The sequence below is a fragment of the Pelobates fuscus genome, chromosome 5, assembly GCF_036172605.1.
Source record: "Pelobates fuscus isolate aPelFus1 chromosome 5, aPelFus1.pri, whole genome shotgun sequence".
Classification (NCBI taxonomy): Eukaryota; Metazoa; Chordata; class Amphibia; order Anura; family Pelobatidae; genus Pelobates; species Pelobates fuscus.
Window position 1 is genome coordinate 120,070,700 of NC_086321.1, and position 16,462 is coordinate 120,087,161.

The 16,462-nt window shown below is 39.3% G+C and overlaps 1 protein-coding gene across 2 annotated transcripts in view; it reads left to right on the top strand.

The window, feature by feature from the left end:
- The window catches only part of KSR2 (kinase suppressor of ras 2), a 462,507-nt gene that overhangs the window by 214,513 nt on the left and 231,532 nt on the right, over positions 1-16,462 (top strand). For both annotated transcript variants that reach the window (XM_063454189.1, XM_063454190.1), the window contains exon 4: positions 3,183-3,696. In XM_063454189.1, the coding sequence (XP_063310259.1) occupies positions 3,183-3,696 (514 nt within the window). The remainder of the gene's footprint in view (positions 1-3,182; positions 3,697-16,462) is intronic.

Genomic DNA, 16,462 nt, shown 5'->3' on the forward strand with positions numbered 1-16,462 from the left:
CAAGCCGTGATTTGCCATAAGTGCGATGATTATGGCTTACAGCTCATGAAAACCCCAAATCCACAATCTCAGTAAATTAGAATATTGTGAAAAGGTGCAATATTCTAGGCTCACAGTGTCCTACTCTAATCAGCTAAGTAAGCCGTAACACCTGCAAAGGGTTTCTGAGCCTTTAAATGGTCTCTTAGTCTGGTTCAGTAGAAATCACAATCACGGGGAAGGCTGCTGACCTGACAGTTGTGCAGAAAACCATCATTGACACCCTCCATAAGGAGGGAAAGCCTCAAAAGGTGATTGCAAAGGAAGTTGGATGTTCCCAAAGTGCTGTATCAAAGCACATTAATTGAAAGTTATGTGGAAGGGAAAAATGTGGTAGCAGCAGGGAAAATGCCATTCAAATGTGTTGGGGGCTTTGATAAGGAGTGGACTGAGGCTGGAGTCAGTGCATCAAGAGCCACCACACACAGACGGATCCTGGACATGGGCTTCAGATGTCGTATTCCTCTTGTCAATCCACTCCTGAACAACAAACAACGTCAGAAGCGTCTTACCTGGGCTAAAGAAAAACAGACCTGGTCTGTTGCTCAGTGGTCCAAAGTCTTCTTTTCTGATGAAAGCAACTTTTGCATCTCATTTGGAAACCAAGGACCCAGAGTCTGGAGGAAGAATGGAGAGGCACACACTGCTTGAAGTCCAGTGTGAAGTTTCCACAGTCTGTGTTGATTTGGGGAGCCATGTCATCTGCTGGTGTTGGTCCACTGTGCTTCATTAAGTCCAGGGTCAACGCAGCCGTCTACCAGGAGATTTTGGAGCACTTCATGCTTCCTTCCGCAAACGAGTTTTATGAGGATGCTGACTTCATTTTCCAGCAGGACTTGGCACCTGCCCACACTGCCAAAAGCACCAAAGCCTGGTTCAATGACCGTGGGATTACTGTGCTTGATTGGCCAGAGAATATATGGGGCATTGCCAAGAGAAAGATGAGAAAAATGAGACCGAATGATGCAGAAGAGCTGAAGGCTGCTATTGAATCATCCTGGTCTTCCATAACACCTCAGCAGTGCCACAGGATGATCGCTTCCATGCCACGCCGCATTGAGGCAGTAATTGCCGCAAAATGGGCCCAAACCAAGTACTGAGTCCATATGCATGCTTATACTTTTCAGAGGTCCGATATTGTTCTATGTACACTCCTTGTTTTATTGATTGCATGTAATATTCTAATTTACTGAGATTGTGGATTTGGGGTTTTCATGAGCTGTAAGCCATAATCATCGCACTTATGACAAATCACGGCTTGAACTATCTTGCTTTGCATGTAATGTGTCCACCTCATATATTAGTTTCCCCTTTTACATTGCATTACTGAAATAAATTAACTTTTGCACAATATTCTAATTTTTCGAGTATTGTCCGTAGTTCAATATCCACTTAGGATCCGTTGGCAGCGGGGGGTGAAATGTAAGGTATACTTACCTGAAGCTGTCGCCTGTGGCTGCAAACATTGACAGAAACGCTCTGCCTTTTTTAACTTTTGTAAACCTCAGGTTTGCCCAGAAAACAGAGAAGTCTCTACTTTATCTAATGGAACCTATGGATTATGATGGAGAGTTATAGTACAAGTGTTTTTTGGATTATAATTGTTTAATCTAGGACATAACTCCCATGCATTTCAAATGGACTAAGAGGGACATTTTCATTTATGGGGAGTTAGTGGTCGTGTGGGCTGGGCAAGGCTGTTGTGGGAAATTATTTTACTATTTAATAATTTAAATTATTTACTAGTAACAATTTAAGTAACTAAATTTTAATTTAGAACAAGAACTAAGTATCAGGAACACTATATGTATCCAGACCACTTCACTTCATTTAAGTGGTCTGGGTGCACTGTCCCATGCCCCTTAAGACTATTCGAGAAACTGATATTTTTTCATTGCAAGGTTAAGACTGCCTCTAGTGGCTTTCTACCAGACAGCCACTAGAGGTGCTTCCTGCTGTTTCATGGAGTTTAATGAGGACATCCAACATCTTGCAAAATCGAATAGGAAAGCACTGATTCAATGCTTTCCTATGGGAAATGGCTAATGAGCATTAGGTTCCCCCTCACAGTGACGTTGGAGAAGAAGATGACGGAGCAAGCACCAAATTGGAGGCAAATAAGTGTTTAACCCCTTAAGGACACATGACATGTGTGACATGTCATGATTCCCTTTTATTCCAGAAGTTTGGTCCTTAAGGGTTAAAGGGTTTTTAGCCCTTTGATTGATAATGGGGGTGAGAGAAGCAGTGGAACCCTATACTGTTAGGAATACAGCATTTTATTCCTAACACTGTTCCTTTAATATACAGGAAACAAATTCTAAACAACACAGTTATTGTATTTAAATTAGACACATTACTATGCCAAAAGCAGGACAGTTGGAAGAACTGAAATTGTGAAGTGAAAACCAACTTGCAATAAAGTTAAGCTTAGACTATAGCTGGTTTAAATGTTCAAATGTAAGTATTTTGTGAATTTAAATGGTCAATGGTCAATTCTCAAAAATGCTCAGCTTTGTGAATAACCCTACAAGGAGGTATATTCGATAAACACCTAATTGTAGTGAAATAAAAAACAAATTGCTAAATTCTAGCCGAGCCCAATATATCTCCTGAATATCAAAAATGGTTGTGGATATTATTCTCCAACCACCAAATTACTGTTATAATAAACCAAATTGTAAAATTAATCCCAAAATAACCGATTATGAAATATTGTCCAACTTAAGAAAAGTCACATGTTAATTGTTGAAGGTTAAATTTAGCATTCAATTTGTGTAATCTCACTACAATTCGCTGTTACAAAATAGCTTAGAGTGAAATTACGGATATTTGCTTTATTAATCAAATTTAGAGACAAATTTAGGCCAAAACTAGAAGAATCTCCAATTAAGCGATGTATTTTTTATTTTCAAGTCAATTCCTGACAATTCGTGGTTTAGCAGATAGGTAATTTTTCACTGTGGCCCTAATTCTGCAAATCAGTTTTTAGTTTACATTTTACTGAGTAAAGGTGCACTCCATAACATAGACATTGTTTTTCACCAAAATGTTTTTTCTCCATTAAAATTCTACTGACAAATTTAAGATGTTTTTTTTAAGATGTTTCTTCTTGTCTCTTTGCTTGCCTGTTTTGCTCATAGGAAGCAGTCTCTCTAAAGAAGATTGGCCGATTTCGTGGCCAGCCACAGAGACAGGGAAAGAGAATAACCCCATTAGCCAGCAAGACACTGCTCAGTGGATACGAACCCATCTGTCACAGAGTCCCAAAGTACAGTACAAAGTACAGTGCATCCAGCACTATTGCCATTTGCCAGTGGCTCACGGAACCATGTACAGTAACGTAGATAGGTTAACTGTTGAATCCCACCCAGGATTGTGCCAACTGCCAGAAACTGGGCACCGATCACTACCGCCATCCCCTCGTCAGCGGCATACGGCGCACAACAACCCACCAAGAACTCCTAACATAGTCACCACCATGACCCCTCCTGGAACACCTCCTATAAGACGAAGAAATAAGCTTAAACCACCAGGCACCCCTCCACCTTCATCCCGTAAACTCATTCACCTCCTTCCTGGATTTACCTCGCTGCATCGAAGCAAGTCTCATGAATTCCAAGTGGGTCATCGTGTGGATGAATCTCACACTCCCAAGTAAGTCCCTCTTACTTGCACAGATCTAAGTGTTAAGCATTGTTACCACACAAATATGATTTTCAATACAAAGGCACAGATTTGATACTATATTAAGATCAATACTCTCTTGGATAATTAAATGACTACAACAATCCATTGTTTTTCACGGAGATTGATGTTTTTTAAATTTATTTTTTAGAATATTGTCTTACAACTGCTCATAATACATATTTTCCAAAAACTTTTTTATTTTTTTTAATTTTTTTTTTAACATTGGTATAACTAATGTTTGGTTTGTTGAGATGACACAGAATTATTTTTCCTGCTATACGTTTAGACATTTCCTTATTGGTTCATATTTGCAGATACCAGATGCACCGAACCATCTGACCAATTATCAATCTGCAGGTGTTCACCCTGCCTCTGTTTACTAAGTGCTTGGATGCTAACAGTTTATTGTGCAGTTCCCCCATCCTGTGAGATGATTGGAATTAAGGAATAAAATACATACCTCCTAAACCTCTCCTAGATAGTGGATAATAGGATCAAATCTTACAGTCCAGGATAAGAGGCTACTGATTGGCTGAGCTCCTTCCTGGCAGATAAGGGTATGTCTTTATCTGCAGAAGCAGATCTTTCAGCTGTGCAGCTACAGATATTTGAAAGGCACTAGATTTTTTTATGCTATTTAATTTTTTTGCTTACTTTTTTGATGCAGTACCAATATAAATATATCTAAAATAGGGGAATTTTTGACAATTGATTCACCTTAACTATAGTTTCAAAAAGAAAACATCTCCTTTTTTTAAGTCAGTTGAATTTTCCATTGAATAAAAATTACATTTGCTAAAAAAAAAGTAACAATTGGAAAAATATAAATTGACTTTCACCCTATGAATCTGTGCCCTTTAGAAAGTACTCATCTATTACATTGATTGCATTTTTATGTTACAGTGTCATGTTGACAATGTTTGTTATTCCTGTTCTACGCACACACATGGTATTATACAGAGAGATCCCCAGCCATGTGTTAGCATGCAGATATCCAGCATTGGATAATGTCCTGCTAATGTCCTGGACAGCATCACACAACCAGCAGATAACAGTTTGTTACTAGAAGGTTGTAAATAATCCCTTGCATGCGAGCTGGAGACCCAAGTACCCCATGTGGCAGATGTGTATTTAGAATGAAGAATTAATTAAAGTAAAAATAAAAATAAAAAAAAAGATTAACGGAAATGGGTACGGGAAGCAGGACCCCTTACTGCTGCATAATGCACAAACTGTTTCCTGGAACTTTGATTTCATTGGCTAATTAGCAGCTGTTTGGACCAGATAGTCCTCTCTCGCTGTGTTAACCCATGAAGCACTTCTGATGCTGAAATTCGTCCCTGTGATTTGCAAAATAGTAAGAACTGTTGATATTTCCAAAATTAACATGAAAAGCCACTCCGGTATACAAACTATATAAGTCACTACTACATGTCTGTGGGATGCTGCCCTGAAATCAGTAACATTTATACACTGCACTTCATTCTTTATGATACTTTATTAGCTTACACATATTTTTTCAAATGAATCATGCATATTGCAAGTTAGCAATACAAACTACCCTTCAATATGTAGAAGTGATATGGGTAAAGGAAAGCGTGGAGGATCGTGTCAGTTTATTTCCTGCAATCTCACTGACACACACACACACACACACATACACACACACACACACTGTAACACACATAGCTACTGACACACTCACATAGACTCATTGACATACACACAGAAGATGTTACTTACATACACTGTCACTGACACACACACTGTTACTTAAACACACACGGTCACTTATACAAACAATGTCAATAAAAACACACAAACACTAACATACACACTTTCACTGACATATACACACACAATGTAACAGTTATTGACACACACACACACACACACAGTTACTTACACACACTGTCACTTACACATTTTCTCTGACACACACACACACACACACACTGTCACACAGTTACTTACACACACACTGTCACTTACACATTTTCTCTGACACACACACACTGTCACACTGTAACTTACACACTTCCACTGGCATACACACTTCCACTGAAATACACACATAATGTAATTTACACACTCTAATACCTGTTTACATATAGTCACAGTTGATTTGCCCAAACACACACACTTTACACCAATTTACATACAGACCTGCATCCTGGTACCATCTACTTGCAACATGTTTTGATGTTTCTCGAGCGCTGGGGTTACATGACAGTAGCCCCACGCACCAAGCAGCTGACACTCAACGCTGAGTAGAATATTGCTACGCTAGGGACAGCTTTAGGAGCCACTCACCTGGTGCAGTAAAAATTTCCCGGGAGCTCAGTGGACCAGTCTGGCCCTGGTTGTAGCAATCATTGACAAGAAGCAAGGATGGAGGCAGCAAGCTGCAAGACAAATTAGTGGGGATTTCTAAATGTAATGTTATTTTTCTTACATCACAAATACATATAGTAACAACTACAGCTTAAAATATGTCTGACGTGTGCAGGAGAGAGAAGGCACTGTGTGCGCGCCTTCTCTCTCCAGCCTGTCAGCAGAGGAGGGGGGCGGGCAACGACCGCGAGCTGAGCTGTCAGTCAGCTCAGCTCGCGGCCGCGCACACCGCACGCATGCGCTCAGGACTTCAGAGGGCGGCATGAATGCCACCCTCTGAAGTATGTGCGCATGTGTGGCGAAGCCGCGCATGCGCACAAGGAAGCAATGACGCTGCCAAATGGAAGCGTCTGATTGCTCCCTGCTCGCGCCCGCCTATTTCGTCATTTTGACGAAATAGGGGGCGCGGCTTCACGAGGCTCCCGACGCCGGAACCAGGTGAGTAAAAACTGCTGCCTGGAGAGTCCCTTTAATATAAAAAAAGTCTTAACTGAACCTAAAGACAATAGTGAGAGACTGCTTCATAGGGCACACAGTGCCTGAGTCTCCCAGACAACCACTAGAGGCGCTTCCAGGGGTTTACCGAACTTTAGTTCTCTTAACTGACCCTGGACGTCTTCACGCTCTGCATACGGACATCTAGCATCAGTGAAAATTCCATAGGAAAGCATTGATTAAATTATTTCCTTTGGGGAGGGCCTAATGCGCTTGTGCCACTCACCGCGCATGCTCATTAATTCCCACCTGCGGATGACATCAGAGGAGGCGGAGCACCGACCCAGCACTGAATGACAATGGTGATTGAATCAGGTGAGTAAATAACGTTTTTTTTACCCTTTACATGCTGGGGGAGAGGCATTATAGTGTCAGGAATACCGATTTGTATTCCTAACACTATAACATTCCTCTAATATAGCAATTCTTTGTGAGTTGCACAGGTCTAGTGACACTGACAAAATGCTTTTGGACACAGCCAGCTATACAGGTAACTATAACAGTGGGTGCAATAGGGCATTAGGAGGCTTATAACAATACAAAGGAAGTATGAATTGGTTCAACAAAAACAAATAACACAAAAAATGGTTAGTGAACTAAAAATAAAAACTGCTTACATAAATATGTTCATGTGAGACCTGTCTAGGTTTTAAATGTCTTAGATTAATACCTATAACTAATTTCTTGTAATGTTTTGTGGTGTACCTATTTATGGATGTGCTTATTTTCACCGTTATATTACATATATTTAATGATCCTTTGTTTTCTATATAAAAAAAAATGTAAAAAAACTACATATTTTATAGATTACATTTAACATATTACAGCCGTGAAGTCAATGTGTTTGTGGCACATGTTAAGGTGGCTTAAGGAGAACAGCCTTTATTGGACTCTATTCACCTTACTTGTATCATATACTGGTGCTTCAGGTACTAATAGACCACACAACTGAGTCATCTTCAGATTTCCATTTTAATGGATAGTTCCAGGCACCATAACAACTACAGAGCCCTGATGCCTAAAGATGCTATCTGTCTGTGCTAGCACAGGAGAGCTAATAGAAATAAGCTCCTAGCAGGAGCTTCCAGCTTTAGTAGAGGCTGCAGAGAGAGGGAGAGCGGCGCCCAGGATCTCAGGTAAGAGGTTAAAAAGTTCCTAACATGGTTTAACTATTTATGTGTTGTGGTGTTTGGAGTGTTCCTTAGTCCACCCAAAGTTGCTGATCTGATGCTTGCACAACCCCATTGCTCCTCAGAATTATGCGACTTGCAAAAGTGTATTATACTTTAGACAAGGTTATGAAAGATAACAAGAAAGCTCTGGCTAGATCACCACATTATAAAAGCATATTTTATTTTTTTGCATAATGTTAGGAAATGGTGGCTTTATTTTTCAATGTCAAATAATATGTTTGAGTAGAGGAATCTCCTGTAATATGGCCTCATACCACTATCTGATTGTACTGCTGAGTTGTCATTCCTGGAAATAGGTTGATGTTAAACCAAATGGCAGCTGGCCATTTTTGGATGGACATCTCCAATACCAAGTGTAAAAAAAAATTGAATTGATAATCCATACACCTGACGATGCTGCAACAAAATTTATTAGTGAGACACAACAGAGGATAGTACACCTCTACCATAGGCCGTAAAAGGCGAAGCCAGATCCAATTGATAAAAGTCATTGGGGAAGACCGGTTAGCTGCCCTACATATGTCTTTAGATGAAACCTCTGCCCAGTTAGCCCAGGAGGTTGCCAAAGTCCCTGTGGAGTGAGTCTTAATTCTACTCGGAGGAGTAAGGTTTTTTAACTGATAAGCCTTGATTATAATATTCGAAATCCAACGCCTCATAATGGAAGTAGAGACTGCTTCTCCTTTTCTGGCTCCTATCAGAAGAACAAATAGGTGTTGGGACTTCCGAAATTGTTGAGACAGTTCCAGGTACTTTATCAGGCATAGTCTGACATCCAACTGATGACGTTTTTCTTCTGATGGAGAAGAAGGAGATGGATAAAATGAAGGAAGAATAATTTCCTGGACTGGCGAATGTGGAAATTAGAAACCACCTTAGGTAGGAATGCTTGACTAGGTCTCAAGACCACCCTGTCATGGAAAACTTGAATATGGTTCTCATCACATGAAAAGGCATGAATTTCAGACATAAATTTTGCCGTGGTTATAGCCACTAGAAACAGAGTCTTATAGGTCAGCAAGACAATATCCAACTCATCTAATGGAGCGAAAGAGGATTCAGATAAAACATCCAGAACCATACGCAAATCCCAAGGAGGAGAATAATTCCTGTTCAGCATTCTGATACGGATGGCCGCTTTAAAAAAAAATATAGCAATCAGTGGATCTCATGTCCACGAAAAGTTGCATAGGGCTGACAATGCTGATCATTGAACTTTCAAAGTACTTAGGCTCAGCCCATTATCTAGACCTGCATGCAGGAAATTTAAAATGTGAATGCTGTTAGGATGATGGAAATCAATAGTATTATCTTTAGACCAGTAACTCAAAGTTTCCCATATCCTATGATAGCAAGCTGATGTTGAGCTCTTTCTAGATTTCAGGAGAGTATCAATCACCGAATCAGATATCTCTTGTGCTACGAGTTTCCCCTTTTCAAGAGCCATGCCCAAGTCAGCTACCGTAAAAGTTTGGGATGAACTGAGTTAGTAGATCTGGTCTCTGAGGAAGTGGCCAAGGATGTTCCAGGCTCATTCTGTTGAGGAGAGGAAACCAAGGCCTTCTTGGCCAAATATGGATGATAGCAATCACTTTCTGTCCTTCTTCCCAGATCTTTCTCAGTAGTCTGTGAATCATCGGTGAGGGAATGCGTACCCCAGATCGAATGTCCATGGGAGGAACAAGGTGTCTTGTCCTGCTGTTCGAATAAAGCATTTTCTCCTTTGTAGACCATGTTCCCTGAATCCATATGTTGTTTAAGTGTGGACCCCAACCTAGAAGGCTGGCATCTGTGGTATAGTTATCCCACTTGGTTCTTCTAGTGGAAACCCTAGAGACAAGGTTCTCCCCTCTGGTCCATCAAATCAGATTGTCTGAAATACACTGAAGAAGATGAGTTCTCAGATCCCAATTGCCCATTTTCGTCTTGAACTAGTGAAGAAACTACATCTGAATAGGGCGTATCGTCCACTGGACCTATCGTGGATGTGAGAGATCCCAATAGGCTCATGAACTCCCTTGCAGAAATGTCATGCTTGAGATGGAGACTCCATTTTTGTCATAATTCTTCCCATTCTCTCTGTAGACAGAGTTGCCGTTCCTTTTACCGTATCTATGTTTGCTCTTAAGAATTCATTCTCTGAGCTGGAACTAATGAACTCTTCTCCATATTTATTAACCAACCATTTTCCTGGAGACAATTGATAGCAGTTTTGGTATGGAGACTCACTATTTGACTGGATGAGCCTATGATCAGGAAGTCATCCAGATAGTGGTATATCTCAATGTTCTTTTTCCTTATAAAACCCACAAGGGCAATGAGAACTTTTGAGAATGTCCTCGGAGCTAAGCTCAATCCGAAAGGAAGACCCTTGAATTGGTAATGTTTAACTGAGATTCAAAATCTCAGGCGATGACTGTCGTGAATAGAGATCTGTCCTATTGTATACAAAAGCAAACCATTTTTAACAGCATACACTAAATGTAACATTCCCATCTGTAACTAAGAATTAAAGGACCTCTCCAAACACTTAAAGCACTTTAGGTTGCTGAAGAGCTCAACGTGTGAAGAGTATGTCATCTTTCCAATAAAAATTGGCACTTTAATTAAGTAACCTTGTAACACCCACTGCCAGCTGTCAATCAGACAACTATTCTTATTACTTCCTGGTTTGGTTAGCTCAGTAGAGCTACACTCAAGTGGCAGCAATTGCTCAGAGCACCTGCCTTGCAAAGACTTCTCATTGAGCTGCATTGGAAAGTCTGTGATTGGAAAATCACAGAAAGAACGTGCTGAGGAAGAAAGGGATGGCTTGCAAATTCATGAGATCAAAGACCTTCTCCATTTGAAGTAACAGGTCTTGATTCTCTTTATTGCTACTGAATTATATCTCTGGTGTGCCTTTTAGAAGCATGACAACTATGCATGAAACTCGCTTTGTGTATCTGTGTAGGCAAAAGATGGTTCAGTCTACTCACTATTATTCTGGCAAATAGATTAAGGTCAATATTTATGGCATGATGTGGTGCAAAGGTTGGACGCATTCGATATTGGACAGGAGCTCAGTACCAAAATAGTTTAAATGTGGGCTGTTCTATTCCCTTACTTATGGGTTTTCTTATATATGTCTGCTTTAATCACTTTAAAGTTCTCCTGCCGTAAGGCTCTTAGATCAGCCATTAGTTTCCTTAGACACTTCACTTGACTTGTGAGTCAGTGATGAGGCTCAGTGTTGAACGTAGTGAAACTGAAGCTAGGCTGGAAGCCTCCACCTTGTACTTTCATCTTGTGTGATCAGCATAATTTTCAGTTTTGTGTATAGAAATAGCTAAGAAGTCTTATTTTGATGGTGCAGGGACATCTCAAATAGTCTGTGACGTTATCGATGTGTAAAGCAAGGATTTGCATTCTCTGTATGCCAGTCTAGCCATTTGGTAAAATCGAGAAGATATATGACTACTTTAATGAGCTAGAACTCCATATCTCCCTATGTGTTCATTTTTATATTTTAGTAGCTACTTACATATTTCTCTTATTCCTAACACAAGTGAAGTGTACAACCCACTACTTATACTATAGGAAAGTCAGAAAATAAAGATTAAAGATTAATCTTTGCTTCTGGCATAAACAGTTATAGGGTAAGCTAATCACCACTCCTATAATACAGAACGAATGCCCGTTCACAAGTTGGTCACTCCCTATCTTACAGCATTAATTTTGTGATGCTGTGAAGTAACTACTCTTATTGATTGTTAAAGGGATTCTCTAGTGCCAAGAAAACAAACCCATTTTCCTGGCACTGTAGGATCCTGGAGTGTACCCCTCCCTCCCGCCCCCATCCCATGTCACTTAAGGGGTTAAAACCCCTCCAGTCACTTACCTGAATCCAGCGCCGATGACCCTTGGCACTGGGTCAGAATCCGCCCATGCTCCTCCCCCACCAACGTCAGCCAGCAGGGTCGACGTAATGTGCATTTCCGGCAAGGCTGTGGTCGCATTAGGATTTCCCCATAGGAAAGCATTATTAAATTCTTTCCTGTGGGGATTCCGGTCACGCTGGAAGTCCTCATGCATAGCGTAGGGATGTCCAGCGTAGTTTAGACGACCAAAAGAGGACTTAACCCTGCAGGGTAATTATTGCAGCTTCTCAGAAACTGCAATAATTACCACTGTAGAGTTAAGTGACATGGGACATTGCACCCAGACCACTTCAATGAGCTGAAGTGGTCTGGGTGCCTAAAGTGTCCCTTTAAAGCAGTGGATGTTCAGTGAGATCATGGGTTTCCCCCTGTAATTTCGGGAGTTCCGGGATGTTTTGACATTCCGTACTAGTACACTGTAAGGGTTAGATCAGTCAGTGCAAAGCAGGTCAGACATGCTCTAAGTAAATGGTTTAACTCATATTAAGTGAGTAATTATCATCCAGTGAAGTGCAGGGGCAGTGTTAATTTTACCTAGGATTTTGTAATGTATGGAATTTATAGAAAATGGAACTGATTATTTACTAATTGCATCTTTATGTCAAGCATAATTACAAATAACGATAATATATATATATATATATATATATATATATATATATATATATATATATATATATATCTCTACTGACATAATAAAGTTATAAATATAAAATATGCTTTTGTGCCTTTGGGGAATGAGAAGACACAGTGTAAAATAAGCAATCATTTATACCCCACAGAGAGCTGCTGCAGTTAAATGCTGATTGCAAGCAGTGGAGTCATCAAATGGGTATTTTAGAGTTAACATGCAATGTACTTGGAAGCCCACTGCGATGTTCAGACTGCATCCGAGAAATTATGGCTAAAGGAGTATTCATTCATTAACCAGGCCTGAGTAATTAATCAAATGTACAAGGCATTGAGTTCTGCCCAGTACCCTATATATGCATAAATGAAAGGGTGATCATTTTGAAAACATTTTCCCAAATTGACATTTAATGGGCATGTTTAGATTTGCCTTGATAACTTAATGCGTAAAGCAGTTCAGATGATTGCTGGATGCAGACGCCTCTAGGAAACATATAAAAGCCCCTCGGAAATCCCCATAGCATTCTAATAGGTATTAATAAAGATCTAAAGAACATACTATTATCCATTCCCAAAGGACATATAATACAGAAGATGGCCAGAGACACAAAGTCTCGCTGCATTTCCTAGAAAAAAATCAGCATTTTTCTTTAATGCTTCCTAGTGATTAACAAGACGCCACAATGAATCCTGCTTTTTAGTTGCTTTAGTAACCTATGAAGGAAATAAGTGCACTGGATTCTTGATTTTTTTAAATGAATAAAAGGTTTGTTAGTCATGAATGTAAAGTCGGACATTAGAGGGACATTTTAATCAAAGTGAAAACAGTTACTATTCTGGGGTCAAGTGCTGAGTAGGCAGCAATATTGTATTGGTAACATTTTCATTGGCAAGATTGGAAGAATGGCAGTGTACTTCTTCATTCCAGCATCTTTGAGCTGTAACTTCCATCATGCTCATGTTGGTTTATACACTTACTACTAGTTAGGCTAGTGATGATGAGAGTTCTAATCCATAGCTCAGTGTGGCTATACCCGATTAAGGCAGTACCATAGACTGAAAACCTTAATGCAATTGTTCTACAATTTCATGCTCCATTTCTAAGACCACAGGGTATGGTTAGACCTTTGCCACTATGGAGGCTGCTGTTTTCTATTCCTTTTTGAACACGTTGGCAAGAATATAATAGGCAACGTAGATGGGTCTAAATACAAAGGCCATAGCAATGGGAAACAATGAAGTGAGTAAACTGACACTATAAAGCATGATGAAACATGTGTTAGTCTGTGGATAAGAACTCGCTATTGTCGATACTCTAGCATGCCAATGATGTTGAAAGAAAATCATTTGAGCTACAAGAAAACACATACTGGGAATATAACCATAGAACATCCGCATGGTCTAAAATGATTTTTAGTAGAGGAGTAACCCAAACACAGTATAATAATTTCTAATCAGTTGGATAAGCAGACTAGCGATAAAACAGAAACAGAAAATGGTTGCCAGGAATGACTGCAAAATATCAACTGTGTCCTGGTCATTGCAGAAACTTGAGTATTTAGAATTAAAGGAACACCATACCATTAGGAATACTTACCTTACATCCCACGTTGATCCCATAGAGAAGCATTGGGAGGCTAACTAGCATGAGTGGCAAAACGTCACTCTGCGCCAATTCAATTCTCTCAATGAGAGTCATATGAGCTGTACTGAGTTTAACTCAATTATAGTTCAAATGACGCTCATTGAGAGCATTTGATTGGAACAGAGCGGCAAATCAAAATGAAACAGAGTTTAACTCAGTTACAGCTGTGTCAGCACTATATAAAATCTACATACAACCTATCGACGTGATGATATTACGTGTGTCCAGGAAAACATGGTGGGTATGACAACATTTCTTTCCTTTAACTTCTACATTTTTCTACGTGATATAACAAAAAGCATGTAATTTTTTTTTTATCATTTTAGAGATTCAGGCCACAAAAGTGCAATGATGCAAATGAAACATTTATTTGATTTAAGTTTTATGTCTTCGTATGGCGTGACTCATTATGGCTCTTTCAAGGAATAGAAATAAATACACAGAAAGAAATTGTAGCTTTGGATAAGCAGGGTGCCACCGTAGCCCTGTCACGCTTTTGTGCCCAAGGCTTTCCCTGGGCATTTTGTTTTTATTACCCGCCATTTATTATTTATGATAATTGGCGTCACCACGCCATCTGTTTCATATATTTTCATTAATGCAGCATAATGGTTGACTGTTGAGCACATCACCAAATGTGACAGTGGCACATTGTCTCCAGAGGGAATTTTTTGAATTCCATGGGATGCCCTCTATCAGGCTGAGAATACAGTTATTGCCCAGTGCTGCCATCTGGAAACCCATTAAAAATGTACGTTTGTAAAATAAATAATGATAAGAGTTCAGTTTAGTGGCAAATAAAGATAGGGCTTGGATGAAAGTGTCAAAGAAAGGTAAAAAAAAAAAAAAAGATATCGGGACTTACTTAAGTTGTGCAGTATACCCATGTGACTTTTAAAAAAATATAGAAAAATGATGGTGAATTTAAATGGGCATTTACTGTACCTAATGAAGGTAGTGATAAGGGGGATTTAATCACACAAGCGTAATTTATGGTGTAGGAACAAATCAAAGGATGAAGTCTGGATTCAGTTGGGGAAGAATAGTGGATTAAATGAAGAACTTTGTAATGAGGAAGAAATTAAAATGCAAAATAATCTCATTTACGAAATCATTAAAACCAGTTTTTCACATACCACTTACAGCTCGCAGTTAAACCTCAATCAGGATGTGCGGTACACATTAATTAAGATAGCTGGCCCAGGCCAGAGACTCTTCTCAGCATTTTGCTTTCAAATTTGTAGAGGTTCATTTATTTTCTGTTCTTTTTTTGTCTTGTTTTTTTTTTAAACTTCTTTTGTTTTTTTTGTTTGTTTTGTTTTTCTCTGTTTTCATATTTAAAAAAAATAAATAAATTTGCAGGATCAAATCAAGAGAGATTGTGGATTTTAGATTGTTAAATTCTTAGTGACTAGACAACTGCTTAACTCATTCTACTCGGAAGCTGTATGGAGCAAATTTAAATAGTAGATGGCAAAACAAAACTGAGTAAAATGATTAAGATTCCATCCGGATATAGAAAACTGTTCAGCGTATGTATCCAATTAATGCACTACAGTGACAAGGTTTTGCTACTCGATTAAAGATGAACTGGGGTTGTTCCCGATTTCAAAAACAGTATACAGAAATTCGGTTAAATTGCATTCACATATTAAACAGTAAAAACATTTTAAATTCACATATTTTCTAAAAGTACAAAGGACGTGCAGCTTCCTACAGTGAATATCTGAGCAGCATAGGAAGTAGGTGACTTCTGTCAGCCAGTCTTAGCCATCTCATTATTTTAAACAGGAGAGGTGAGAATATTCCATAACCATCGGACTTCGCACCTGGCAGCCAGCATATACAGTGTTTCACTTTCTCCTAAGCATTTAGAATGTTTACCCTGGCTTTTCTTTGTCTTAAGTGGATAATGATGTAATTTAGGAATATATTTAAGTATATTTTAAGTATTTATAGGAATTTTATCCAACATTTTGGATAAAAAACATCCCACGTCTTATATGCTGAATACCTCCTTTATACTGCGTATATTTAGAGAACTTATAATGCAAAGTTTCATATACTGTAGACCTACTTTTGGCCACCCTGTATATATACAGACATGATCTGTCCAGGTAATAGAGATAAGAGATCACTCTCACCAAGTCATCACAGGCTTCAGCTGCAGGAGAGCAAACCAGTAATTCTCTCTGTCTGCAGCTCTCTCTTGCAAGCACCAGTCTATCAGAGCATTACCACGGGTTACCACTGGGGTTCACGAGAAGTCAGAGAGAGTCTCTAGACCACCACAAGACCGCCGGGAAATGTTGTGTCTCCTTTACTGGCCAGAGATTAAAAAAAAAAAAATATTAAACTGCTCCTTACCACCATCCACAGAATTCAGCCACTATCCCACCTCACAAATGCACACACACCGAGTCCACTTTACACACATTACATCCATTATATAAGCA